The 26746-nt window shown below is 47.0% G+C and overlaps 1 protein-coding gene across 3 annotated transcripts in view; it reads left to right on the top strand.

Moving 5' to 3' along the window:
• The window catches only part of GALNT2 (polypeptide N-acetylgalactosaminyltransferase 2), a 190213-nt gene that overhangs the window by 143975 nt on the left and 19492 nt on the right, over positions 1 to 26746 (top strand). For all 3 annotated transcript variants that reach the window (XM_077894546.1, XM_077894547.1, XM_077894548.1), the window contains exons 4-11: positions 9990 to 10088; positions 10309 to 10376; positions 10615 to 10680; positions 14078 to 14199; positions 16435 to 16522; positions 19950 to 20037; positions 21127 to 21230; positions 25608 to 25734. In XM_077894546.1, the coding sequence (XP_077750672.1) occupies positions 9990 to 10088; positions 10309 to 10376; positions 10615 to 10680; positions 14078 to 14199; positions 16435 to 16522; positions 19950 to 20037; positions 21127 to 21230; positions 25608 to 25734 (762 nt within the window). The remainder of the gene's footprint in view (positions 1 to 9989; positions 10089 to 10308; positions 10377 to 10614; positions 10681 to 14077; positions 14200 to 16434; positions 16523 to 19949; positions 20038 to 21126; positions 21231 to 25607; positions 25735 to 26746) is intronic.

Genomic DNA, 26746 nt, shown 5'->3' with positions numbered 1-26746 from the left:
GCAGATAAAATAAAAGCACATCTCTTCACGGAGCACTGAAAATAAAAACTCAATCTTTGGCAACTTGGAAACAGAGGTGGTATCGTTGAGCAGGACAGTTGGTGCCTCGTGGCCCAGGGGAATAGGTAAGGGGCAAGAAATGGAGCATATGGTTCTTATTGTCTGATAAGCAGCATGGACTTCCCTCCAGAGGGGACAACCTTTTCCCTGGCATCAGGAGGAAGGAAAGTTTGAAGTCCTGCACTTTCCATCTCTGCACTGACCCCACCAGAATGGTGACCTGAGTGGATGGCTGAAGTGTCCTTGGATGCTTTATGAAGCTCAGATGGCTTCATCCAGGGCTGTCATTTCTGCAACTTTCAAGAACTCTTGACTCCTGAAAAAGTTTTCAGTTAAAATTTAGTGCCTGTAAAACTGGAGGCAGTGAAGGGTAGATGATGCCCTTTGAATGAAAGAAGAGTTTTATTCCATCACATGGTACCTGCTGCAGGCAGCAGGTAGAAACCTACTGTTTTCCTTTCCCGGGAGGAGAACGCCTGTGGATCCCGGGTGCCCTTTGCTGTGGCTGGTGCTGAGCGTGAAGTGTGTGTTGGTGCGTCATCTGCCCTCCTGCCCCAGGGGTGTGTGTGCTTTTGTTTCTGGAACCCCTGGCTTTCCAGGGGCATCAGAGGACTTCACAGGGAGTGTGGTCAATAAGACTGGCTTGAGTTTCCCGTGCCACAGTGAGGATAAATATTTTGTTTGAGGACATGGCTCCTATTTCATATGAAATGCAGGATACAAGAACCTGCAGAATTCAAGAGAGCTGTTTTAGACTAATAATTTCAAAGCAAGACAAACCCATGGTGATTAATGGGGCTTATTCAAATCTCCTGCCAACTAGATTTTTAAGAAGCTTAATTTCAGATGGGTTCTTAAATGTCTCAGGATTTGGTTCTCTTCAGCTTTAAGAGACCTCCGTAGAATAAGCTTTCTAGCTATTAGGACTGATCAGAAATTAGTTGATTAGGTGGAATATTGTGCCATGATCGCTGGAGGATTATTCAGAGTGTGTTTTAATTAAATGAACACCATACAACAGCTAGTTAGCTTTCTTCTTCTTTTTTTTCTTCCCTTTGAATTTTTCCTTCTGTTCCATTTCCAACACCCCTTCCATGCCATGGTCTGTGCAGCCTTCCTCGAACTCCACAGCAAAACACACCGTGAACTTGGCCATGGGAGGCTGATCGTCTGTGGGCGGCCAGAGAGGAAGCGCCTGGGGGTGAGGGAGGCATCCCACCCAGTCTGGCCTATAAATGCTCTTCATGCTCTAAAGGTCGAGGGACAGCCTGTTTCAAGTACATCCCACCTCTTATAGTGTGTCCAGACTTCACATATGGGCTGGGGCTCGTTCCCGGGACCCTGGATGTGTCAGGGCCTTAGTCCAAAGGCCTCAGACTTGACTCTAAGTGTCAGGCTTCACAGCCGTGGTAGAGCGTGAGGAACGCAGCACTGGCGGGGTCCTTACATGGTGGACACTGGGACTCAGGTTGAGGTGGAGGGGGATTGGGAAACCAAGATCTTTTAGAGAAGTGGTTTTTAACCTTTGTGCTATGTGGTCCATACCAGAATTGGGTGTATAATTCCAGAGCTCCTCACAGCTCTGTGTCGGAGACCCGTTGTCCCACAGTCTTCTGCAAAGCTTCTGAAAATGAGGCCCAAGAACAACCTGCATCATCTTCACCTGGGGAAAAGGGGATCTTCTAAAATCAGAATCTCAGGCATCACTCAGACCTCCTTAGGTGGGCGGGGCCAAGGTATTTGCATTTTAGTACTCCCTTCTGAGAGTCTGACACGAACTGTCTGGACCTTATGATCAGGAGTCCATGCCAGGGCAGCTGCCCTGCCCCCCAGATCCTTTGGCATCTTGAGTTGAAGAGCATGTGTCCAGCAGGTGCCTGCACCCTGGTTGGCCCCAGCCTGGCAGGTGCCCCGGCTGTACAGCTTATATGGGAAATGCCAGGTCACGTGGGGACAGCTGTGTCCCTCAGGCTGCCAGAATGCAGGCAAGCAACAGACCCGCCCTTTCTTCCCTTTGAAATGGAAATCATGCACATGGTCTCTGTGGGTGAGCAAAGGGGACAAATGTGCATTCGGGCCTCTTGGGGTCACCTGCTGTTCAGAGCCTTCCTTCCAGCGTCCTGGGTGTTAACATCCCTACACACACACACACACACACACACACACACACACACACACACGTCTCCAAACACAAGCAGCCAGCAAAGGGGCTGGAAAGCAACAGAATCTGCTTCGAGGGTTTTGAAACGTCCTGGCCTTGCTGTCTGAGCTTGAGCCTCACACATTCTCCTGGTTTGTCTCACCCGGCCGGCAGGGGTGCGTGGAGGCTGACGCTTTCAGGCACTGGGTCTGTGGGGACAGTGTGCTCAGAGCAACCCCAGGGCTCCCTTTGTGGCCCTGTCGCCCCAGGGCTGGGCCCTCGGTGTGTACTTTGGCATAGGATGGTGATATGTGCCACTTCGTTGAAAAGCTAATCATTACACCTCAGGCCACGTCTCCCCATTTCACCCTACCCTCCTCTTGGTTGAGGACAGAGCTGTCTTTGTTTCTCATCTGTAGAATTTGATTGGATTTGAAGGCACCTGTTTTTTCCGTAGGGTAACCCAGGCCCACTCTGTGACTCAAGAAGGTGGGAGTAAATTTACCCCGTTGAAGTTAAAACCTCAATAGCAGAAGGAAGGACAATGCAGGATAAAGAAAAATTTAATGAACTAGTAAATCACAAAATAGGCAGGATTATTTAAAGCTTGATCTTCAAAAAATAGGAATCTCCAAGAATACTGATGAATCAAATAAAGAAAAACCATCATTAAATAATATTAGGAAAAAAGCACAGACATTATTATAGATACAGTAAAGCTTGTAAAGACCATAAGAAAATAGTAAGTACACTTTTATGCAAATAGAGGTGACAAACTTACATGGAATGGATAGTTTTTTAGGAACAGGGAAATTACCAGAATCACTCAAGAAATAAAAAATATTAATAAATACAAGACATGGGGGAATCCCTGGATGGCTCAGCGGTTTAGCACCTGCCTTCTGCCCAGGGCATGATCCTGCAGTCCTGGGATCGAGTCCCACATCAGGCTCCCTGCATGGAGCCTGCTTCTCCCTCTGCCTGTGTCTGCCTCTCTCTCTTTCTCTCTCTCTCTCTCTCTCTCATGAATAAATAAATAAAATCTTTAAAAAAAAAATAAATACATACATACATACATACAAGCCATCAGCAATAAAAAGTTTGCCTTCCCCAAACTGACAAGGCTCAAGTGGGTTTACACAGGTTTACTCAAGTGTTGTATACACAAGCCAGTTTAAAGAATAGAAATGAAGGAAAGGGGGATCCCTGGGTGGCGCAGCGGTTTGGCGCCTGCCTTTGGCCCAGGGCGCGATCCTGGAGACCCGGGATCGAGTCCCACATCGGGCTCCCGGTGCATGGAGCCTGCTTCTCCCTCTGCCTGTGTCTCTGCCTCTCTCTCTCTCTCTCTGTGACTATCATAAATAAATAAAAATTAAAAAAAAAAAAAAGAAATGAAGGAAAGCTACCCAGTGTGCTTCACGAAGGCAGGAATACCTTGCTATGAAATTGGAAAAGGAAGGTATAAGAGCAGAAACTCGTAGACCAATCACAGCTATGGTTATATATTCAAAAGATCTTAACAAAATACTCAAAAATCTAATATTTAAAAAAAAATCATAGCCAGTTAGAGTTTATTTTAGGACTACAAGAATGACTGAGCAACAGAAACTGTATGAATACAGTTGACCTTCTCAGTGGATTAAAGAAGCAAAGCTAGGGGTGTCTGGGTGACTCGGTTGAGCATCTGACTCTTGGTTTCAGCTCAGGTCATGATTTCAGGCTCGAGATCAAGCCCTGCCTGCATCTTGGGCTCCATACTCAGCATTGGAGCCTGTTTAGGATTCTCTCTCTCCCTCTGCCCCTCCCCCCGCTAGCACACATGCAGGTGTTCTCTCTCTCTCTCTAAAATAAATAAATACAATCTTTTTTAAAAAATAAAGAAAAGCTATATGACCAATTTATTAGATGGAAGAGGGGAAAAATCAGTAAAATGTGGCACTTAACAAGGGAATTTCCCTAACCAGATGAAAGGCATCTATAAAACATCCACAACAAACATTATGCTTAATGATGAAAATTGTGATTAGATTAAAGATGGGTTGGAGGCAGGGATGTTCTCTACCTCATTTTTTAAAATCGCATGTTATGTTGCAGTCCATAATCACTGCCTTACCAAGAAAAGAAGCATAATATATACAAGAAATGGGAAAGAAAAGGACAAAATGTGGGTGAATTGATTAGTGGAAAATCCAAGAGAACCTACACACTGTCAGAACCAAGAAGAGAGCCCAGTGAGGTTGCCAAGCACAACATCCACCTGCGAAATCAAGCACCACACCAGCCTGTTAGCAGACCCCACTCTTTATAGGAAGCAGAATGTAGGAATGTTAGGAATAAATGTGACAAAAGATGTGCACAACTTTTTTTTTTTAAGATTTTATTTATTCATTCATGAGAGGCACACAGAGAGAGAGAGGAGCAGAGACACAGGCACAGAGCCTGACATGGGACTCGATCCTGGACCTCCAGGACCACGCCCTGGGCTATAAACCGCTGAGCCACCTGGGCTGCCCATGCACTTTTCTGGAGAAAATTAGAAAAGTACAAAATATAATTGACTAGGGCTCTTGGCTGGCTCCCTCAATGGAGCACACAACTCTTAATCTTGGGATCCTGAGTTTGAGCCCCACGTCAGGTGTAGCCATTACTTAAAAGCAAAACAAAACAAAAGCAAAAACAGTAAAACATAATGAAAGGACAAAAAAAACCCAAAAACACCCACTCAGTATTACAAGGATACAAATTCTGTTCGAATTAATGTAGGAATTCAGTACAGTGTCAAATGGTGCTTTTTCTCATGGAATTTCAAGAACTGATCTTTAAATTCAAAAGGAAAGGCAGGTGGCCCCAAATAGCCAATAAAAAGTCTTGAAAAATCATGGGCAACCTGCCTCGTCTGATGGGAGGACTTCCAGTTGAGGCAGTGTGGCGTGAATGCAGGGTTACATGAATAGATGAACAGAGCAGAAGTGGAACCAGAAATAGATGTCTGCATATAAAAAATGCGGTGTGACAGCAGTGACATTACAAATCAGGGAGGAAGTAATGAGCTATTAAGTGGTGCTAAGACAACGGATCATCCACTTAAGAAAAATGAGATGACTTAGTCCTACCATTCATAAAAATATAAATGGGTAGGTGGAGAACATAAATGTGAAAAGTATTTGTAAAAGTTAAAACATCTGGAAGAAAATCTATGTGAATGTATCAGTGACCTGAGGTCATGAGGACAATTACCCCAGGGCCACAGTTTGAAAAGCAAACTTAAAACATATGTTGGACAGAAGACATCACAAAATTAAAGAATCTGCCACAGGCTTGGACAAGACTTTTACAACGCATCTGGCTGGCAAAGGATAATGTCCAGAATATACAAATTCCTGTCATCGGGTTATAGTGCGGTAAAAATCTCATCAAAAAGTAGACAAAAAATATGAGCAGGCAGTTAACAGAAGACTCCAGTGAACTTACAAACGTACAGACAGATGTGTGGCTCTAGGATCTGGAGAAATAAAAATCGGAATCCTAAGCAGCCGTTTCATACCAATCTGCCTGACAGAATGAAAACATTCTGACAGTACCAGGGGGTGGTGAGACCATAGAGCAAGATGAACTTGTCCTTGTGGGTAGGGGTGAAACTTACAACAGCCATTTTCCAGCGCCCTTGGCTGTCTCAAGTTCAGTTGAAGAGGTACATAATCTCTTAACTACCAGTCCCACATGTGAGTAGATAATGCCGAGAAGCCTTCTCAAGCGTGCAAAAGACAGTGTCCGCTACTCCATTATTCCTAATAGAAGTTGGCAATCCACGGAAAAGGTAAAATGTATTGTGTGCCTACTGTGGGAAGCTAGTCAGCAGTGAACTTGAAATTAATAGAACAACGTGTATCAAAGCAGGCATATTCCCACAAGGTGCAAAAAGCAAGTCATGGTGCAACGTCACCCATATAAATTTCAGATATATGCAGAGCAATACTACATACTGTTTATGAATATGGACATATATAGTTTACTAAAGACCCACTTGGGGTAATGAAGTACCAAATTCAAGTTGGTGGTTACTCCCGTGAGGATGGGGTTTGAAGTAGGAAAAACACAAACTGAATTCCAGGTTGCTACAGAAAACTCTGTGCTGGGCAGCCCCGGTGGCTCGGTGGTTTAGTGCCACCTTCAGCCCAGGGCGTGATCCTGGAGACCCAGGATCGCGTCCCATGTCGGGCTCCCTGCGTGGAGCCTGCTTCTCCCTCTGCCTGTGTCTCTGCCTCTCTGTCTTTCTCTGTCTCTCATGAATAAATAAATATAAATAAATAAAATATTTAAAAAAATATAAAACTCTGCTAACCTCCACGTTCCTGTGACAGGCACCAATGATGCACAACCGCCAAATGCGTATTCCATTGCATTACATTATACTGACCTTTCCCATTTTCATTGTTTTTTTTTTCATATATTTTTATTTGATTTTCCCAGTAACCATGCAAGATTGTGAGAACCATCTTCACAGATGACACAGGCAGTAACCAAGGGTACCACAGGCTCTTAGCAGAAATACTAGACCAGCCAGGGTGATGGTGAGCCATGGCACTGGGGTAAAGGAGAAACTACACATTATTAAACTTTTCCATTATTAAACAGAGCCTCCAGAGCCTCTGGCTTCCCCGTGCATCTGGGGATACATCTGAAGAGGTGCACTGGGTTCTTGGATCAACTTTATGATGAACCCCAAATACAACACCCGCATCAGAGAAAAGTCAGGCCCAGAGACAATTTCACTCTTCAGAAGGTCTCAGAAGCACATGGTGCTTGAGATCGACTATTTCTTCCATTTCCAGGCCCTTAAAAGTTCGAATATTGATAGCTGTGTGGTCCCAGAAAAATTTAAAACTAAATTAAAGATTAAAAAAAAAGTCATGTTTGTGTTTTAAGTGTGTTATAGAAAGCTACCAGAGTGATCACTCTAGTAGCAGACCTGTGGAGACTCATGCAAACTTGAGTCCCAGGCATGTGACCAGAGCCCAGGTTCGCTCCCCAGGCATCACATCACTTCCAGCTAGCTTCGGCTGGGAGAACAAAACTAACTGCAGACTTGTCCTGCCACTGACTTGAAATAAGCTGCGGTTGGTACTCCATTCCCCAAGAAAGCTCAAGTATGAAAGTGCCCTCGGCAGCCAAGTCCCCCGATGAGTGGCTATATCGAGCCTCCTTTCACTCGCTCTGGAGTAGTGAAGACTGGTTGGCACAGATAGGACTCTTTAAATGCAAGATTTATTCTGTTTCTTTTTAAAGAAATTCTTCACTCTCCCCCCACCCACCCCCACCCCCTACTTCTCTTGGCTCAGTGTGAGGAGTTCGGATCTGAATCCATACACGTCCACACACACATACACTCCTAACTCATGCGGTGTAAGCTGTTTCTCAGTTTTTGCTCGTTATCCCTCTTTGCCTTAAAAATGGGATACCTCTTAAAAAGGAGCTGCTTCCCAACTGCCAAGTCCTAGCAAAACTGGGTGCCTTATGAATATGTAGAGGAGTTTTAATAAAACGATGTGGATGCAGCAGCACTCTGTGTTCAGGAAGATGTTTCCAGGGCCCCCTGAGACTCCTGGTGCTCACGGAGAACGAGGCTTCCCACAGACGAAAGGAAGCCGAGAGAATAGGACATGATTGGATGGGTTAAGTTGACTACGATTCGAGGAGAAAAAGTGCTTCCCTGTTTGAATACTCTCATGGCTGGGGTGACTGGCACTCGGTGAGCAGGTGAGCCCAGATGGGGTGGGTGCAGCCACTCCGCTCCGCACTTCCCACCTGGCTGGGTGGCGCTCACTCACTGCAGAGGGTATTGCCCTCCTGATGCTGGTCGTTAGCTGTACGGATGGAGCTCCGGGGAATGACAGTCCTCAGGAATTTGTTTATAGTTGAACCTTCTTTAATCTAACAATTGGTCAGTTCTTGAAATTGAAAGACAAGGAACTTGCCCATCCATCTACGTGTCATGAAAGACGTGGCTGTTGGGAGCCGGAATGAGGTGTACCATGTTAATGGCCAGCATGCATTTTGTCCCCCGGGCAACAATGACTAGTATATTAGGCAGTTTTCTCATGATTAATGAAAAGCAAGCTTTCCAGATAACCAGAATGAACAAAAGAAGTCCACTTTGTGATTGTGACCTAATTGCTTCTTAATTGCAGTGCTTTTCTTGCCCCTTTTCAAAATGTGCTCCTCTGAAGTTGTTTGCCCAGTCAGGAGGGAAAATTAGTGTCTGTGGACCATTTGCCTTTCAGATGTACCCATTTGTGTGGAGTTGCTGGCCATTGTGAGTTGCTTGCACGGCCACGTCAGGCCTTAACTGCTTAAGTGCTGAGCTCCAAAGATGAGTTGGTTTTTTTGTTTTAAATCTGTCTCCTTTTCCCAATGATTCGCCATTGAAGAGAAGTACCTTTAATTCTGGAAGCGGATCGCTCATAGCTGCGGTAAACTGCGTTAAGAGCTAACGGGTAAAACGAGGTCTTTAAAGTGTTTTGGCCCCGTGGAAGGTTCTCAGCTTCTTCCATGCTGGTGGCAGTGTGCTTCATGGCGTGAATTACAGGGACAGTCTACAGATCACAGAGACCAGCCTGGAGGGGCCTCGCTGTGGGGACAATGACAGGTCCCCACCCTACTGCAGGCTCACAGCAAAAATTTTTCACTCTTTGGACCTTGGGTATAAAAAAAGACGATTCGAGAACTGTTTCCCGGCAGGCCAAAGCTTCTTTACTGTCTCCCCAGCCTTTTTTCAAGCTGGTATCCATGGTACCATCATTTTAATAACTCTCTGAATGCACTTAAACCCCAAGCTGATGGTTGCCTAGTGGTCCTGAGAGGCTGTAAGCCCACCCCAGACGTATTTCTCTGTCTCTGGAACCATCACCTCTATGCTGGCATGTTCTCCGTCCAGGGGGCCTGCTCTGAAAGGTCCCTTGTGATGGATTCTGCTGAGCTCCATCTATACCTTGATGGGTCACTTCTTTCTCTAGCATGGGGCCCTTTAGCGTCCTCAACCTAAAGCAGCAGTCCTGTTTTTTAAAAGAACCATTCCATGTTGTTGCAGTCTTGTGTCTGTTTGTGGAGACCAGACCTGAGAAGTGCCTTGTTTTGACCTGCCCCTAGTTTATCCCTGGCTGTTCCAATCGACTTTGTTCAGAGGCCGTCCCTGGGGTCTTTGAGTACTCCTCAGAGTGAGAGGCGAGAGCGGGCGTGCTCAGGTTCCCATGGGCCTGGCCCTCACCCTGCCCCAGCCTGGCAGGGTGACAGACGTGCATCCCTGTTGCCCTGGGTTGGGGAGGGCAGTCAGCGGGACCGAGTCAGGTTCCACATGCAGTGCTGCCAAGAGTCGCAGACGCCTTACGTGCTTGCTGCCGAAATGAGAAAAGAACATCGACACGAATTTGGTTCCACCCCTCAGAAATAACCACTGTGAATTGTGAAAAGCACATCTCTAGAGGTGTATCTGCATGTGAGAATAAATGGGACTTCACTGTTTTAAAACACGCTTTTTTTTTCAGCGTTAGAAAGATGTTCTCAATATGTTACTTTTCGCCGAAATCATCTTTTAAAATGTAACTCCGGTTGTGTTTTTCTGTTTCCTTATGTCCCGCCATCACTCTCTCTCAGAATAGACCAGTCCCTTCTGCAGATAACCAGTTTATCCCAGAGTGTCCACCTTTGCAGGTTGGGCTGCTTGTGCTCTCCAGAGGCTTCCCGAGGCTGGTCAGGGTCCTTCATTCAGAGAACCATCTTTCTCTCCCCTTAGGTGTCAGCGGAAGCAGTGGCGAGTGGACCTGCCAGCCACCAGCGTGGTGATCACGTTCCACAATGAAGCCAGGTCGGCCCTGTTGAGGACAGTGGTCAGGTGAGGGCAGGAGATGCCACCTATTAGACCTACAGGAGGTTCTCCCTGGCAGGGATGCTGGCCACAGCCCTGTGACCCAAGCGCACCTGGGCTAGGACTGTCTGTGGGGGGACAGGCAGGTCACTAGCACAAGGAGTGGCCAGTGGCTTCTCCAACCAAGGATTGGGACCACCCCAAATGATGCCCCTAAAAGGCCTCCATTCTTTATCTGTTTCCTCAGTGTGCTTAAGAAAAGCCCACCCCATCTCATAAAAGAGATCATCTTGGTGGATGACTACAGCAATGACCGTAAGTACTGAGTCTGACTCGGCCCCCCTCCCCAGCCCTTCTCCTGGATGCCAGCTCTCCTTACTGTGGGTGCTAATGACGAGTTTCCTGAAAAAGCCGGAAGTCAGGGCCACAGAAAGAAGAGGTGCCTCTTCGATGCCCCAGGAGCTCCTCCACCCACAGATGACCGAGAATCACAATCTTTGAATACGAACCTTGTAAACGAGATTCCAAATGCCCTGCTTCTTTCTCTCCCCAGCTGAGGATGGGGCTCTCTTGGGAAAAATTGAGAAGGTACGGGTTCTCAGAAATGATCGGCGAGAAGGTAAGACTCTTTTTTCTTAATTCAATACCAAGACAGTTGAATTCTGACTTTCCCAAGCCCAGAGATAACTTAAAGAAATGTTTCAGCTGAAAGCACAATTAACTTCCTAGTCTTTTTGTCTGTCTCTCTCTACCAGAGCCTCCTGGGAGCCTCGCCCAGCAAAGCCTAGGGAGGACATTCAAAGCTTAATTGAAATTGTTTGTATACTAGGGCAGGAGTTCAAATTACATTTTTATTTATGTATTTAGAAAATTGGCTCCTCTTTTCCTTTTAGAACCTAGGAAGTCTTATCAGTCCCTGGAGTACGAGAGTTTAGAAGAAAAACAAAGATTTAGCAATGAGAAGTTTAATGACTCTATGCTCCAGGCATCTGATAAAATAAGGGATTCAAGTTTGACAGCTCGCTGAAGGTGAGGCATCCCAAGAAGGAAGATAACACTGCAATTACATGCTTATTGGATCTTGCAAATGCCAGCTTCAAAACCTGCTGTCACTCTTATCTGCTGGAGCTGGGCTCATCGAGTTGACTTTATTGGCAGTTATAAGAGAGACTCCAAAGGGGGAAAGTATTACTTTGAAGTGTCTGGAAAGGAAGCTAAAATCACAATGTAATTAACATCCAGTGCATCAGTGCTGTTGGAGGGCACGGTGTCTGGATTCTAGGCTCTAGCATCATCCAGAGAAATCTGTCAGTATAGGAAGATGCACAGATTTTACACGTGCCCTTTGGATTATATGAGAATGACTGTTGGCCCTGGACTGGTGCTTGCATTCCCTGACCAGTGTATACTCTTCTGATTCACTGTACAGTCCAGCCGGAGTCAAGCAATGCAGTCTTTCTTAGCATAAATTTTCAGCCACGATAAAGTGATTGAGCCTGTTAGGACAGTGCCCTCAGCACCGTATTTTAACCAACTAAGGTTGTCAGTCCAGATGTTCAAGATACATAGACAATGGGATCAGCTTTGCTCCTAAGCAAGCTCTATTCACGGGACTCACATCTGTCTCCCAAGCTTAGAATAAACCAAAACCTTGAGATCAGACGGAAAATCTTGAATTCTATTTGCTCCCAAACTGCATAATGACTTTTTGAATTTAAACCCAAAGTGTCTGCTAGCACAGGAAAAAAAAAAAAAAAAAAGAAGAGGAGGAAAAGAAAAATTATTTTTCATGTCGGCGTTTTATAACTGATAGATCACTTGCTAGCCTTGTCAGAGAGTGCCGTTAGCCTCAGAAATCATGCTTCTAAGTACTTCAGGTTAGGATGTTCATTTGGGTAAGAGCCCATATTGATGCTTTGTTTTGAAACAGGATGAAGAGGGGCAGCTGGGGGAAGGCAGAGGATGGGAAGCCTGTATGGAATAAATGAAGTATGCGAGAGTTGAGTGAGAAAATGCACGCATACAACTGCATGTGTGCTTGGGTGTACCCGTGTGTTTGTGTGTGTGTATCTCATATATTTAAGCATATATACAGGTGCCTATAGTATTACTACTTGATGACAGAAAATCAGTTGCCTAAGGTATTATGGCAGTGAAGGAATGGCTGTAACCCCATTTAGTGCTGGGGATTTTATATGCCAGTGAGTCTTCATCTGGCTCTTTATTAGAATCAGCTGGGGAAATTCAAAGATGACCACGCCCTTCTAACTTGGCAGGACTTGTGTGCCAAATTCTGTGTCTCAGGGCTGGGCTGGTTACCAGCCAAACTCTCTGTTCTTTCTGCCTTCTGGATTGTTCTTTCCTTGGACTCCTTGGGATCCTCCACACTGTGCCTGACGTTCAGGAGTCAGCCAAGAACTTCTGGGGAGGTTATCACCAGAATGGGGCTAACCTTCTTTCCCAGATCTCCCCCTCTAGAGTCCAGCCACTGTAAAGACCCTGAACTCTGTCCTCTGACACCACAAGCCAAAAACCTGATGTTGTGGTGGATCATAGAGTAACCTCAGGAGAAACAGCACATACACAGGGACTTCACTCCATGTGATTTTCTTCTTTGATGGACTGAACCCTCTCTAGTTTCTGCATGCTCCTGACTGCTCTCTGGCCCTTCCCGATACTTGCTTCCTATGTTTTGATCAGGGTTTATAACTGTGCTCTAAGGAAGGGTCTGCCCAGTACAAATGGATTCTCTTGCCTTTGCAACACCAGGCCTGGAACCTTTGTCTCTTCCTTCCTGTGGTGTGCAGCTCTGTAAGAACCATTGAACACCCATTTTGATGACTGTGTATAAAAGAACTTAAAACACTTATCCTTACTGGTTGTGAATAGTCATGTTATCTTCATAAACAGTCATCCCCCGTTATCCACAGAATACATTCCAAGACCCCAGTAGAAGCCTGAAACCATGAGTAGCATGGGACCCATGTATACTGTGTTCTTTCCTATGCATGCATACCTCCAACAAGGTTTGAGTTATCAATTAGGCACAGTAAGAGATCAACAACAACAATAATAAAGTAGAACAATTATAACAGTATACTGTATAAAAGTTATGTGCATGTGGCCTCTCAAAATACCCTGTTCTACTGTACTTATCCTTCTTGTGATGACATGAGATGATAAAATGCCCACGTAACGAGATGAAGTGACACAAGTGACAAAGTGACGTAGTGTCAGGCCATTACTGACCTTCTGACGATACATCGATCAGCAGGAGGATCGTCTGCTTCCAGACTGCAGTTGACCATGGCTAACTGAAATTGTGAAAAGCTAAACCACAGACGAAGCAGGGGGTACTGCAGAGAGCCCAGCATGAAGAACAAATGCCATTTACAACCACCTTGTTTAGTGACACATATACTACTTGTGATAGGACTTGGTGTGGTAGTAAACACTGTATATTAGGAACAGATCACAAATACGTGATAAATGGTATGGTTGGACCGATAATGGGACTGATTTTGTGTAAAAGCCAATCACCTGAGGTTTGTCATGTATGTTTACTGGGCGGTGGTAAGTCCTAGAAAGAGATATTTGCAGCATTGTTCTCATTACATTATCACCATTCACATCGGCTCCATCAGCCCTTTGAAGCATCTTGAGTAACACCTTCTGTGGCCCAGCTAATTAGAAAACTCTGTTGCTGTGTCGCAGGAAAGTAGTTGTGAAAGTTCCACACTTTCACTTGCTTGATAAAGGAGACTTCAGTTATGTAAAGGCCTTTCTCAGAGGGCAGTAGTTCTAAGAAAATTGTCTCCCCGGTCATCCAATTAATTTGGAAACAGAAGTCCTGACAGAACTGTGTCTTTGTAACCACAGGGTGGTATTGATCCTACCACCCAAGTTTGCACGAGGGCTGCAGAGCCGCATGGTGGGGAGGCGATGCGGTGCTGGATGGGCTGTTCTGTGGCCTTTTGCTCAGCTACCCTGATGCGCTTTTGAAATTCCTTCTGCAGGCCTGATGCGCTCGCGGGTCCGGGGGGCTGATGCAGCCCAGGCCAAGGTCCTGACGTTCCTAGACAGCCACTGTGAATGCAACGAGCACTGGCTGGAGCCCCTCCTGGAGAGGGTGGCTGAGGTGAGGCCCAGGGTTCACACTGGTTTTCCCTGATGCCGGAAATCGGGGGAGGGGGTGCCTCTTGGACATCTATTCGAAGAGTATTTTATTCACCATAGGGATCTACGTCTGGAGGGGAAAGCACTTGACAGGTAGGAGGCAAGGATCAGCAGAGGCTGGTGAAAGCCGGATTTGTCGAATACAACCCTTTGCTTTTTCTCACAAGGACCTTCGTTCCTTGCCTGCAGCTTTGCAGCCAACTCTCTGAGCTCAAAAGGGGCAGAGTGCTTAGAACAAGGCCTGGCATCCAAGTGCGATCTGAGCATTGGCTGCCTCAGTGCTGGGGGGCAGGTTGGCCTTCTCCAGCCATGCTGCCCCCTGAGAAACCTGCCCCGCAGGCCTGTGGCAGCACGGGGTGCCCGTAACCACACAACCGACACTTTGAGGCTGTCAGGGTGACCCGTGGCACACTCTGTGTGCCTTTGTCTCTCGAAACATCATCAGTGGTATTACTTTTGGCCTTTTGCCATTTCTCTTGCTTTTTACTTGTTTTATTGACTTTCTTTCCTCCCTACTGAGAAAGTGTTTCTTTGGGGTGATACAGCCAACTTAATGAAAGTACTAGAGAAATGGAAAATGAATAAGTCATGCCTTTTACAAGTCAGGTGTGACAAGGGTATAGCTGGCGGACGGTAAGTCATGAAATACTAACTACAAGCTACTAGTAATTATGATATAATATGTTGATATTGTCCACTTGTAATTTGTAATATTACGATAATCAGTATTCCTTACTTAGTACTAACTACATGTTAGACATGTTACATATTACCTTTAATTTAGGTATTACCCCCATTTGACACATGAAGAACTTGATATCATGTCCAGAATTCATACAGGAGGCGGAGCCAGGATGGCAAAGCAGGTTCTACTACATCCCTAACTGAGTCCTCTTACACATAAACACACATCTAGTTGAAAGAAGCCCCCCTGGAATCCCCACCCCTGCCCCCCAACCCCTATCCACCATCCCACCCCACTGCCAGTTCTCACAGCACCATACTGTCCCCAAGGGAAGCAGAGGACACAGGAAAGCCACAACCAAGATACTACCGGTGAAGACCACACACTTCTACAGTGGAGCTGTCAGGATTATTTCAAATACCCTCTCCTCAAGTAAGGATAGCAGAAGGAGTGGAAAATTGTAATTCCCACTAATTCCAGTCCTACCAAAAGAAGTCAAAAGTAGTGGATATTATGGTCTTTGACTCCCACCCCCAGGTCCAGACTGAGCCAGGCAAGGAAGATTGACTTCTGTTTGCAGTGCCCCCGTAAACTTGCAGCTGGGTGGTGCTGGAACTTCATACTGTTCTCTTATGTGTTCGTCTGATGTATTCTGTTCTTAGCTCTGCAGATTCTATTACTAATTTGTTTTTCTAAGTCTTTCTTCTGGTTAACACGGGTTCTGTAAATGGCTCAAGGAAAGCACTTACCCTTTTATTAACTCGCCGCATGGGGCAGTGCCTCTCACCAGCATCAAGCCTCTGATTTTAAAGAGGGCAGGAAAGGTAAAAGACCTTATGTTCACAAACGACCAGAATAATAACTGTGGCTGTCAAAGAAATGCCTCCATCTAAGGGGGAAAAAATGTTTTGTTGGGTAGAGTCACAGGTAAGACAAAGTTCGAATCTGGGATTCTTGAGCTGATTTGGGTTACCCTCGGCCATAATGATAGCTATGCTCTCCTCATCACACACCCCTCAGGCCCACAGAAATAGATTCCTAGCATCATCGTGTGAGGATCTCAGCCATGAGTCCATTCCCAAGGTTGGCCACAACTTGCATATTAGGACATTTAAAGACAGCTGAGCTTAGATTCTATCAGAATGAAAGCCCCCCGTGGTTGGAAGTTTTGACATTTGGGAAAACAGAAAAGAATACTGGGAACACCCAGGTGCGGTCCTTGCCTTCAGCCAAGAAAGCAAGCGCCGGAGGTGTCCCATGGCCACAGCTGTCTAGCTGCTCCCCTCCCCGACCCTGCTCGGCACAGACCAGGGCCCATCAGTGTGACGGCAGAGGGCAGGGCGTGTGGGATGGGGAGCCCCGGGGCCCCCGTAGGCCCAGTGGGACAGGTGGTGAGAGGGGGTGGCTGTTACTGAGGCTGCCTGACACTGACATCTGCCTCTGGTGGGGGGTACAGGAGGCTTTGTTTTGTTGGTGATACCTACTCCCGTCTTTTGTTGATTTGTTTTTTAGGACAGGACTCGGGTCGTGTCCCCTATCATCGATGTCATTAATATGGACAACTTTCAGTACGTGGGGGCATCCGCAGACTTGAAAGGCGGTAGGTGCCGCTCCTGCTCCACCCTGCCTTGCTCAGGCCGTCCGCCTGGAGGCTGATCCCTGCTCCCCCTCAGGGTCGTGAGCAACAGTGACCGCAACTTTCACACCACTGGCGCCCACGCTGCGAGCAGAGGGCGCCTCCGTGCTGGACAAGTAGCATCTCATAAAGAGAGAAAAATAGTCTCATTTCCCTTAAAGAACTTCCTGTGTTTCCTGTTCTCCTCTTATCTCTTTGACCTTCTGTGGCTGTTATGACATGTGGGGCTTAGTGCACAGTTTTGGTGTCATTTTTAATCAGTGAAGATTAAGCCTTCCCAAGTCAGAGCCTGGATGAGGAGTTGCCAGAGCTGACAGGCTGTGTGGTGAGCATCACGGAGCTCAGGATTTATAGAGTAGCAGGGCTGGGCTCGGCTCTGCCTCCTTCCTGATACCAGCTCCTCTGACAGCCTGTGTCTCCCTGGGGGAAAAGCCATCTACCCCACCACCTGGGTCACCCCAACTCTCGCTGACCACCCAAACCCCCTAGTCACCCCTGCACCTGGCTTGGCTGTGGGCTCCTGCTCCCTACCTTGCTGACCACCCACATCCTTGCCTCCAAGGGCCACACCAGCTTCCTGTTGGTCCTCACAGCCTCGGGATGTGCTCTTCACACCCACCACCCCTTGGGCCCCACGAGTGACTTGTCTCATGCTCTTACCTTCTCAGAAACTATCACAGGCCCCGAAGAACTTATGTGTATGTATGAGCATTTGCTATATTAGAAATTAAAGGCAAGAGATTGTTAAAACACAAGAGGACGCAGGTACACATCCTGTTGTCCATCAGAGTACCGATGCTGTATGTCCTGCGGCTTCTGAAAAGCTCTATCATATGCTTTTGAAAGAGTGTGAGTAGTGAAAGAGGCATGTAAATATAAAAGTAGTTTTGGTGTGATAGACCCCCCGAAAGGGTGTATGGACCCCCATGGGCTCCTGGACCATCCTTGGAGAACCACTGGTCTCATGTGGTGCCTCATGGTGCTGAGAGGTGCATAGGGATCATGGCAGCCATTTGAAGGAACTGGTCACATGACATCTGGTTCTTCCTGGTTGTCCTCATGTCCCTGGGACTGGCAGGGTTGGTTGGGGGCTGGTGACCTGTGCTCCAGGGTCAGAGCAGTGAATGTCCTGAGCTCTGAAACTCATCTGGTTGGCAGCCACACCTCTCAGAACTTGGCTGAGGGCCAAGAGGTCAGCAAAGACTCCCCAGTACTGCTAAAAGAGATGTCAAAGCCTTTGCCTTCTGTTTGTGCAATCTATTCACTATTGATTCTTTACGCCTAAGATCCATGATTTTTTTTCTAGTTGTCCAACACCCCTCTTGCTTGGTGGGAAACAAGGGCCTTCTTTTCCCACCTTCTAACACTTTGAGCTGAGTAGAGAGGTTGGACCATTCCAGACAGACACACACAGGATTAACTGATAGTCTAACATAAAAAAAAAAGAAGAAGAAGAAGAAGAAGAAGACGTTGAAACTGTAAATTTGGGCACAGCCTCTGAAGACAGAATGCCAAGAGTCCGTGAGACTCGGGTTCTTGACCCACCTGCCCTGTCACCACAGGCCGGCCAGTTCACCTCTGCACCTCAGCATGCCCATCTGAGAAGTGGGGGCATAGTAGCACCGGCCACGGGGGTAGTAAAGGGGTGAGAGTGGCCAGCACCAGGTCAAAGATGTGAGTGAGCAGCTCCCCCATCCCAGGGCATCAGCAACAGGGCAGCCGTGGTGGGAGGACTCTCCTTACATCAGGAAACTTAAAATTCAAAGAAGATGCTTAGGAAATGGTAAGAAGGTTTGAAGTTTTAAAGAGGACAGGTCCTTAGTTATCAAGAGAACATTAGTGTTCATAATGCGTTCTTCCCCTGAGGATTTGCAAGAGCTGAGGTTTGATGGGCTGCTTATGTGAGAGTCAGTGCAGGACACAGATGCTCTGGGGTGGGGGCAGGGGGCAAGAGTGCTGGCCTCCTGCTGGGTCGGAGGAAGAGTAGGCACCTAGTTTACTCAAATTCCTTTAAGAAAAAAATCAAGGATGACATTTTTAGCAGATTCTCAAAACCTAATTTAGTTTCTTTGGACCAAATTAATAAAATATTAACAATTATACCAAAAATGCAGGTAATGTTATATCACCTGGCCCATTGAGGACTTTGCATTGTCTGTAATCACATAGGCAGGACGTTTGTTTTTTTCTCGTTGAGGCAGGCTTTCTCCCTTGGGCAGAGCTGGGCTCTTCATGAAAGCCCAGTGGGGCCTGCCTCAGTTTCCTCTCTGTGCCACTGTCTCTGCTGCCCGGCTCCCCTGCCGCTCACTCTTTTTTGGCCAGCCTGCCACACTTTGCAGTGACAGCTGGGAGACCATTTGGGTCCCATGCCCCTGGCTGGGCCAGAAACTGCATCCTGTGCTGGCCCAAGAGACCACCAACCTCGCATCCTGGCCTGTTCAGGATACAGACCCATTGACCTCAGAACACCCTGAGGAGAAACCCAAACATAGGTATTGCACAGGGCCTGCTGACAAAAAACCTGATGGCATAGAGCTGAGGGATAGATGACCCTGGAGTAATTAGGTTTGGCTGCCAGGCCCTCGGAAATGCAGTAAGTGAGCCACCTGTCACCACGAAATGGTCTCCTCGTGCGTCTTGAGAGCATCAGCAGATGGGGTGTACTGGTTCCCACTGGCTCAACGTGGGGACCTTCTGAGTAAGGGTGAGACCCAGCAGTTTGTCAAATGTCATAAACTACATGCAGGCACCAGGCCTGGGCTGAGCCGTCCTGACTGGCCTGTAGATTCTACAAATGAATTGGGACAGCCGCCGTATTTCTCAGAAGTTGCAGCCTGCTGCCGGCTTTGCCACTTCCTTGGGCTCATTTTCATCTAAAAGCCTTCCCTCTGCCACCTTGCCCCGTATGGTTTGGTTACAGTCAAGGGACATGGAAGCCAAGTGTGCCGGCTGGGAGACCTGTGCTCTCGTCCCCTCCCTGGGCTCTTTTGGCCTGGGACAGGATGGGAGGCACAGTGGCAGATTGGACTTTGTCCTCCTTGCCGCCCTGTGTTCCCTGTCAGAGTTATTTGCAGGCATTTTATGTAGGAAAGCCCACCCCACATTTTCTGTTGGGGGTGAGCTCCTCAGGGAAGGAGTCGCTGGTATGCGCCCTTTTCACTGGCTCCCTGGCCCTGGGTCCACCCTTGGCGCCCTCCCCTCTGCTGCTTCTCTAGTGGTGGTTTTATTATTTTGGGGTTTGTTTTTGTTTTTGTTTTTGTTTTTTTTCCTGTGTGTGGCTCTCAGTCCAGTCCAAATACCAAATCGTCTGAGCTGTGAGGGACGGGGTGCCAGGAGTACCCTCCGTTCTCATCAGCACCCTAATGTTTGGTTTCTTTCCTATGGCCTGCAGGTTTTGACTGGAACTTGGTCTTCAAATGGGATTATATGACCCCTGAGCAGAGAAGATCCCGGCAGGGGAACCCAGTTGCCCCCATAAAGTAAGTGTTAGCATCCTGCAGGGGGCACCCCCCTCAGTGACCCCGCTCGGGGCATTTGTTTCGTAGACGCTAAGTTAGGCTCTTTGTCCTCCTGCCCACCACCCACCCTGTTTCCCCTGTCAGAGCTCAAGGGAGAGTTAGCTTCTTCCATCACAGAATAAAGTACTTTGAGATTTCCTCAGATGAAGCCTGACGTACATATATATGAGACAAATCTCCAAGTTTAGGGACTTCCTTCACATTTGTACCATAGAGTGGTTTCCAGCAGGGCCGGCTCTTCAGGTTGAGCTTGGAGACTAAAGCGAACAGGGAGGGTTGGGGGGGGCGTGAGTCCCCTCAGCTGCTCCCCTTCCTGCTCAGCCTCCCTCCCTGAGCTACCCCTGCGTTCCCATTTGCCCACAGAGGAGAGAACTCAGGCCTGTGCCCTGCTGAGAAACTTGCGGTTGGGAGTCAGGAGTCCACCACCTGTGGGAGGTGTGAGTGTGGGCTGCCCCTCCATGCTAGACACACACTTAGGTGGCAGCCCTGACACAGCCTGCCAGCACTTGACACTGAGTTCTCAGGGCATCTACTGGGAAGGAGGTGGGGGCTCAGTTAACCCCACCACCACCCTGCCCAGGCTGAGTAAACAGAAGTGTTGAGTCCCAGCTAACAGGAACCAGCTTCAGGATGAGAATGAGGATAACTGACGTTATCAAGCATCTCCTGAGTATGCTAAGGGCTTATATGTATTATTTACATATTATTTTTTCTAATCCTATGAGGAAACTGAGGCATAGAAAAACCAAGTCCCTGCCTAGGGCCCCTTGTCAGTGAGTGCCCCCAGCTCCAATAGTCACCGTCTTACAGGGAAGGCTGGGTCCAGGCCCTGGCGCTGTGGGAGTGTCTGAGCAGGGCAGGTGGGAGGCATTCGAAGTCAGCAGTGGAAAAACAGTGAGGATGTCCTGAGCTCTGAATGGGGAGCCATGGCTATGCCATTGCTTTTAAGATCAACTTGTAGACATGACGTTGGCATGAGAATGCAGAAGATCTGACCTTAGTCTCTGGCCCGTCCCTCTCTTCCCTCCCACTCTCTCTCTGCCTCTCCAGAACCCCTATGATTGCTGGTGGACTATTCGTGATGGACAAGCTCTACTTTGAAGAACTGGGGAAGTATGACATGATGATGGACGTGTGGGGAGGAGAAAACCTGGGTATGTATGAGCCTGAGTGTCTTCTTTCCAGTCTGATGAAACCATGGCCTTTTCCTACCCTTCAGCGATGTCCAAATGAAAAGTGGAAGCTTTGAAGAGGCTGTTAGGCAGGAGCTGGCAGTGTGCAGGGAGCCAGTTGGAAAAAACTCTAAAGGCCTTGGTCACCATCACTTGCCGTCGGCCCCCATACAAGTATCAATAGCATCCCTTTCACTAGTGTCTGGGGTCAGGTGTTAACTCTGTCACCTGAAGAGCTTACAGACATGGGGAAACATGTGGGATCTGTGCTCAGCCATGTGGAGTGGAAAACGAGCCCTGGCCAGCCTCTGGGGTTGGCCAAACTGGGATGGTAGAAATCAGACGGAGCAGAGAGGCCTTGGCATTTAAGCCCTCCTTTACAACTTTGTGAATGATTCCAATTTGATTTGATTTTGTTTTTGTTTTTAATAACCCGTGCAAATCAGTTTTCCTCAGGTTTAGGGACAATGAAATTTTATAGACTTTGGTCTACATTTAGTAGCCAAATCATATTTATTGCATTAAGAGAAAAAAGACTCAATTCTTTTTTTTTTTTTTTTTTAATTGTTTGTTTAGGGTTTTCTGTCAGGGGTTCTGAACTGATTCTCCTCAGCTACGGATGCTTTCGAGTTAATTCCATCGTTGGATGGGTGCACCCTGGGAGGAAGCAGGGCAAGGACGGGGAGGAAAACGTGACATCACTGTCATTTTTAGTGGTTTTTCCTGTAACAGAAATTTGGGTATTTTTCATTTAAAAGAAAAAACTAGACTAGCCTCTTATTTTTCTCTCATTTTATGATGCTAAAGTTAGTGGCAACATCTCCTCTGTGGAGCGTTTGTCTGTGGTGTTTTGATGTTGAAAGCCTCTCTAGGCTCAGTAACTACACTGGGGCAAAGGACCAGGAGTCAAACTCCTTTTGGTTTTTTTAACAATACGTTGACAGGTAGGAGGGACTTGTATTAAAGTGGTTTGAGCACGAACGGCGTCAGAAGATTTATTAACCTTCTGAAGAGAATTCTGAGTCCCCCTCACTGCACAGACATCCCCTGATGGCTTTGTGGAGACCCTGCCAGCCAGGATCCCCCCCACCCACCCAATAGGACAGTGCATCACTTAGGCAACCATCTCCTGAAGCCAGGATGTGCTTTGCAATGTGTGCCATTAGCTGAAAGCACGGATTAGACAGACGAGATGGTGGCCAGCCTTTGTGTCACAGAGGAGAAAGAGCATTGATTGAAGCATCAGAAGGTTATTTCGCCCAGAGAACAGAAAAGAGAGAGAATTTTTTTTAATGACCTGGTTTGTTTGTTGCTGCTGTCGGTTTGGTTTTTATATTCATGTAGCTGTGACACAGGTGAGGTTCCCTGGAAGGGCTTGAGGGGATTGTGATCAGGGTGGAGTGGGACAGGGAGGAAGGGGCTGAAGCAGCCCCTGCCTGGGCACCGTCTGGTACCTTCCCTCCCCTTGCCTGGCTCTGTAAAGCTAAAGAGTTCCAGGAGTCTTCCACTGTCTTCAGAGCTCCAGCAACAGAAGTCCCCAGTCTGAGTCCATCTTTCTGACACCACTCTGACTTCCTTTTCTGAGCACTGGGTGCATACCAGCAGGTGTCCAGCCAGCGTGGTATGTGTGGATATGTGTCAAGGGAGGCAGGGTGCAGGGATGCCTTTACTCAAAATCCAAAACCACCTCCTCCAAGTACACCCTCCTCTCCTCCCCCACTCCCCTGCCAAAAAGAACCACTACAGCTTCCATGTTTCCTACCTACTAATGTAAGCCTAATGTAAGCAATTAAAAAGACAAAGAACCTGATACCTAGCCCCCAGGAGACATAGGGTCAGGCTCCTTGGATACCAGTATCCTTTGTGTCATGTCCCCACAGTATTCAGATAGAGGCTGCTTCTGGTACATCAGCTCATTATATGCTCTTTTTTTTTTTTTTTTTTTTTTTTTGAGATTTTATTTATTTGAGGGAGAGCAAGAGAGATCACAGAAGGAGATGAAGAAGGAGAGGGAGAAGCAGATATTGCCATTGAGTGGAGAACCCGATGCAGGGTTTGATCCCAGGACCCCAAGATCATGACCTAAGCCAAAAGCAGATGCTTAACTGACTGAGCCACCCAGGCGCCCCACCCCCACCCCCACCCCATTTTTTAAAAATTTAAGTAGTTAACACACAGTGTTAGTTTCGTTAGTTTCAGGTATATAACATAGAAATTTTCCACAACTCCATACACTTCATTTCCTGCTTTCTTGAAGGACCAAGTTCTTGCCTCAGATCTCAGAGCTGGTCGTTAGCAGAGCTACGATGCACACACAAGCTCCCTAATTCAGAATCCACCCAGTTATCTTGAGGAATCATTCCCAAGTTGTGGTATCCCCAAATTCAAGCAAAACCAGAGCTGAATATAATTGTAATTGTATGTGGCCTTCAAAATCTCCCACTAGATCTCTGAAGGGATCCCTTCGTATTTAACAGCTTCTGCCTATAGAAGCCATTGGGCCTTCCTAGCCCCCAGTTTTGGAGGTTCCAGTTAGGCAACCCCATATCTAAATTTTATTTCCTGAAATACAGAGAACTTCTTACTCAAGGTTTTTTTGGACTCTGAGAAAGACAATCAGAAGTCCTTGACTGCAGGGGGTGTGGGTAGTCATGACCCTACATTTTTCAAGGGTTCAAGGGTATTGGTTACAAAGGGCCTATGACAGCTGCCAGGATCACTCATTTCCAGCCGATGGGGTATTCCTACTACTTCAGCTTGCCGCATCCAGTACGAGGAGCTCTTGTGATTCTGTCCCTAAGTGGGAGTAACACACCTTCAACTGAGCAGTCGGGCACCTGCGGCTACCACAGATGAGGCTTTATCTAGAGGATTTACCCAGCACCTCACTCATGGTCTACAGTAATCCCCCCCTCACTTCTGATCCTTCTCTACTTGTAGCAGTGACTGCTAATTCTGTGGATTGTCTTACCTCCTCCTTGTGTTCTTGATGTCAAGAAAGTGCCCTTTTATACCAACCACGAAGTCTCCTGCAGTCACTTGGATGCTTAGTGATTAGGACAGGTGCCTGGTCAGAGGGTGGCAGCCACGTGCTGAGCTTTCCCCAAATACGGTTATTCAGAACAGCGTTTGTGTTGACGTTGGCCTGAGCAGTGCTGGCCAATGTAACTAAGCATCTCATTACTCCTGAAGGTTGATTCTGTGTCAAAGCAGGCGAGCTATTGTTTACTGGCTAGTAAACTGGCTAGTGGCCAGCTTTGAAGGATCTGTGAATTACTCAGGCATCTTTGGTCACTACCGTAGTCCAAGAGACACCTGTGAGCTTCCCAGGTGACTTAAAGCCTGCTAATAATGCACAGTTATGGATGAGTATCAATTTTGAAATTTAAGGAAGAGTTTTTTCACCTGGATGGAGAAAGCCCAGGTGCATAGTAATGCTCAGTGCCCCGGAAGTAAGTTTTAGAGGAAGACGGCATATATGGTGGTCTGTTGTTTCTAAAATCAAAGCTACATTGTGGGCATTTCATGCCTATCAGTGTTTATACACCTTCAGCGACACCTTTTCTAACAGTGTTGATGCTAAGCAAGTGCAAATGTACTACCCCATGGTCATGAACCAGCTAGTGAAGAATTCAATGTGAGCATTTCATTGGTAGATACTGTGATGCTACGTGGACATGCATGGTCTTATGCTCAGTGTCCTTTATATTCAGAATAGACCAAAGATTCACACTTATCTCAGGGTGTCTCATCCGAATCTGGAAAGTGTTTCCACATGCTCTTTCTTTTGAATTTGGAATAGAATTGTTTAATGAAAACATTGGATTTGGTGACACAGATCTCATTGGCTTTTCCCTAATTCAGATCTGTGCTAAAATCTAAGATTGTAAATGTTCCAGGGTAGGTAGTTTATTTGACATTATTCTTCATTTTGTCTGTATCACTTTACATTTCTGTAAAACAACACCACTGGGGAAACACCCTCTTAGTGAACCCATGGATGAACTTTCATTCGATCTTTTTTTCTCTCTTCAACTTTATTGAGGTCCAATTGACAATTTAAAATTGTATACATTTAAGGTACACAGCTTGATTTGAGATATCTGCCTGCACATACCTTCTGGATTGTGCCATGGAGCCAGGAGATCCAGGATGTGTCGGATGTCTCCACTGTAGAAAGTTTGGGACCATGTTCTGGAAGGAGGCCAGTTCCTTATTCACATCTCTTTCAGTAGTTGAGGGCACAAGTGCCCTTTGATGGGATGGTGATTGGCAGGTGTCTGTACCCTGTCTGGGGTGGCTGCTGCTCAGAGCAGTCTGGGGCTCTGTCAGTCATTGTGTCTTCATTCCTCATCGCAGAGATCTCATTCCGAGTGTGGCAGTGCGGTGGCAGCCTGGAGATTGTCCCCTGCAGCCGCGTGGGACATGTGTTCCGGAAGCAGCACCCCTACACTTTCCCTGGGGGCAGCGGCACTGTCTTTGCCCGGTAAGTGGTTGTGGGAGGCTGAGCAGGGACGAAGACATTGGTGACCACCACCCAGACACCCAGACAGGACTTAGCCCTGGGCCGTATGGAAATAGGTTTCCTTCATTGGCATACCACACAGCATTGATAGGGATCAGCTGTACACACTGCAATGTGCGTGCCTCTCAAGGGCGTTACGCTGAGTGAAAAGTTGCATACTGTACAATCCCACTTTTAACACAGTTTCGGACACAGCTACAGTGATGGAGAGCAGACGGGCGGGGCGGGGCAGGGATGTGACCACAGAGGGGCAGCCTGAGGGGTGTCCAGGGTGACGGTGCTATCCTGAATCCTCATGTGATGGTCATCGCACAAGACTTTACATGTGTGAAAGCTCATACAACTGTACACACCTCCAAAAATGTATGAGAAAGCATTATTGTAAAGAAGAGGGACTTATTTTTTTGTATGCATTACCATCCAAGGAACAATATGTAAGTCAAGCCATACTAAATTCAAGCCAAAAAGATGGGGCATGGGGATGTGATTTATGATAGATAATAGATATATTTTAGTAAACATGAGGATGCCAAATGAGCTTTCTGAAGAAAATAGGCAAATTACCAGTCTCAGGCCCACGGTTTTTTCTAGGGAATTCTTTTAGATGCTAAAGATAAAACTGCACACAAGCCAGCCAGCCTGGCCTCCAGGAGGTGGGAGTAGTCAATCCAATATATGAATAGCTAAATAAGATGATTGCAACTACTGATAAATGCTGTGAAAAAAGATAAAATGTGGTCATGTGGTTGAGCATGAAAGAGACAGGAGAGGTTTGTGGGGTGGCATGCAGCCAGAGGGACACTCTGAGGAAGTGGCACTTGTTTCAGACCCAAAAAGTGGGAGGGAGGGGCTGTGGACTCTTGGGGAGCAGTGCTTCCTGCAGGATGAGCAGGTTCTCGGTGCTGAGAGCAGCATGACTTCTTCAGAGCAGAAGAACACCAGGTGGGACTGGAGCTGAGACAATGAGGGGACA

Source organism: Canis aureus, chromosome 4 (assembly GCF_053574225.1).
Source record: "Canis aureus isolate CA01 chromosome 4, VMU_Caureus_v.1.0, whole genome shotgun sequence".
Classification (NCBI taxonomy): Eukaryota; Metazoa; Chordata; class Mammalia; order Carnivora; family Canidae; genus Canis; species Canis aureus.
The sequence above is the reverse complement of the archived record's forward strand: the minus strand, read 5'-3'. Positions and strand labels throughout refer to the sequence as shown.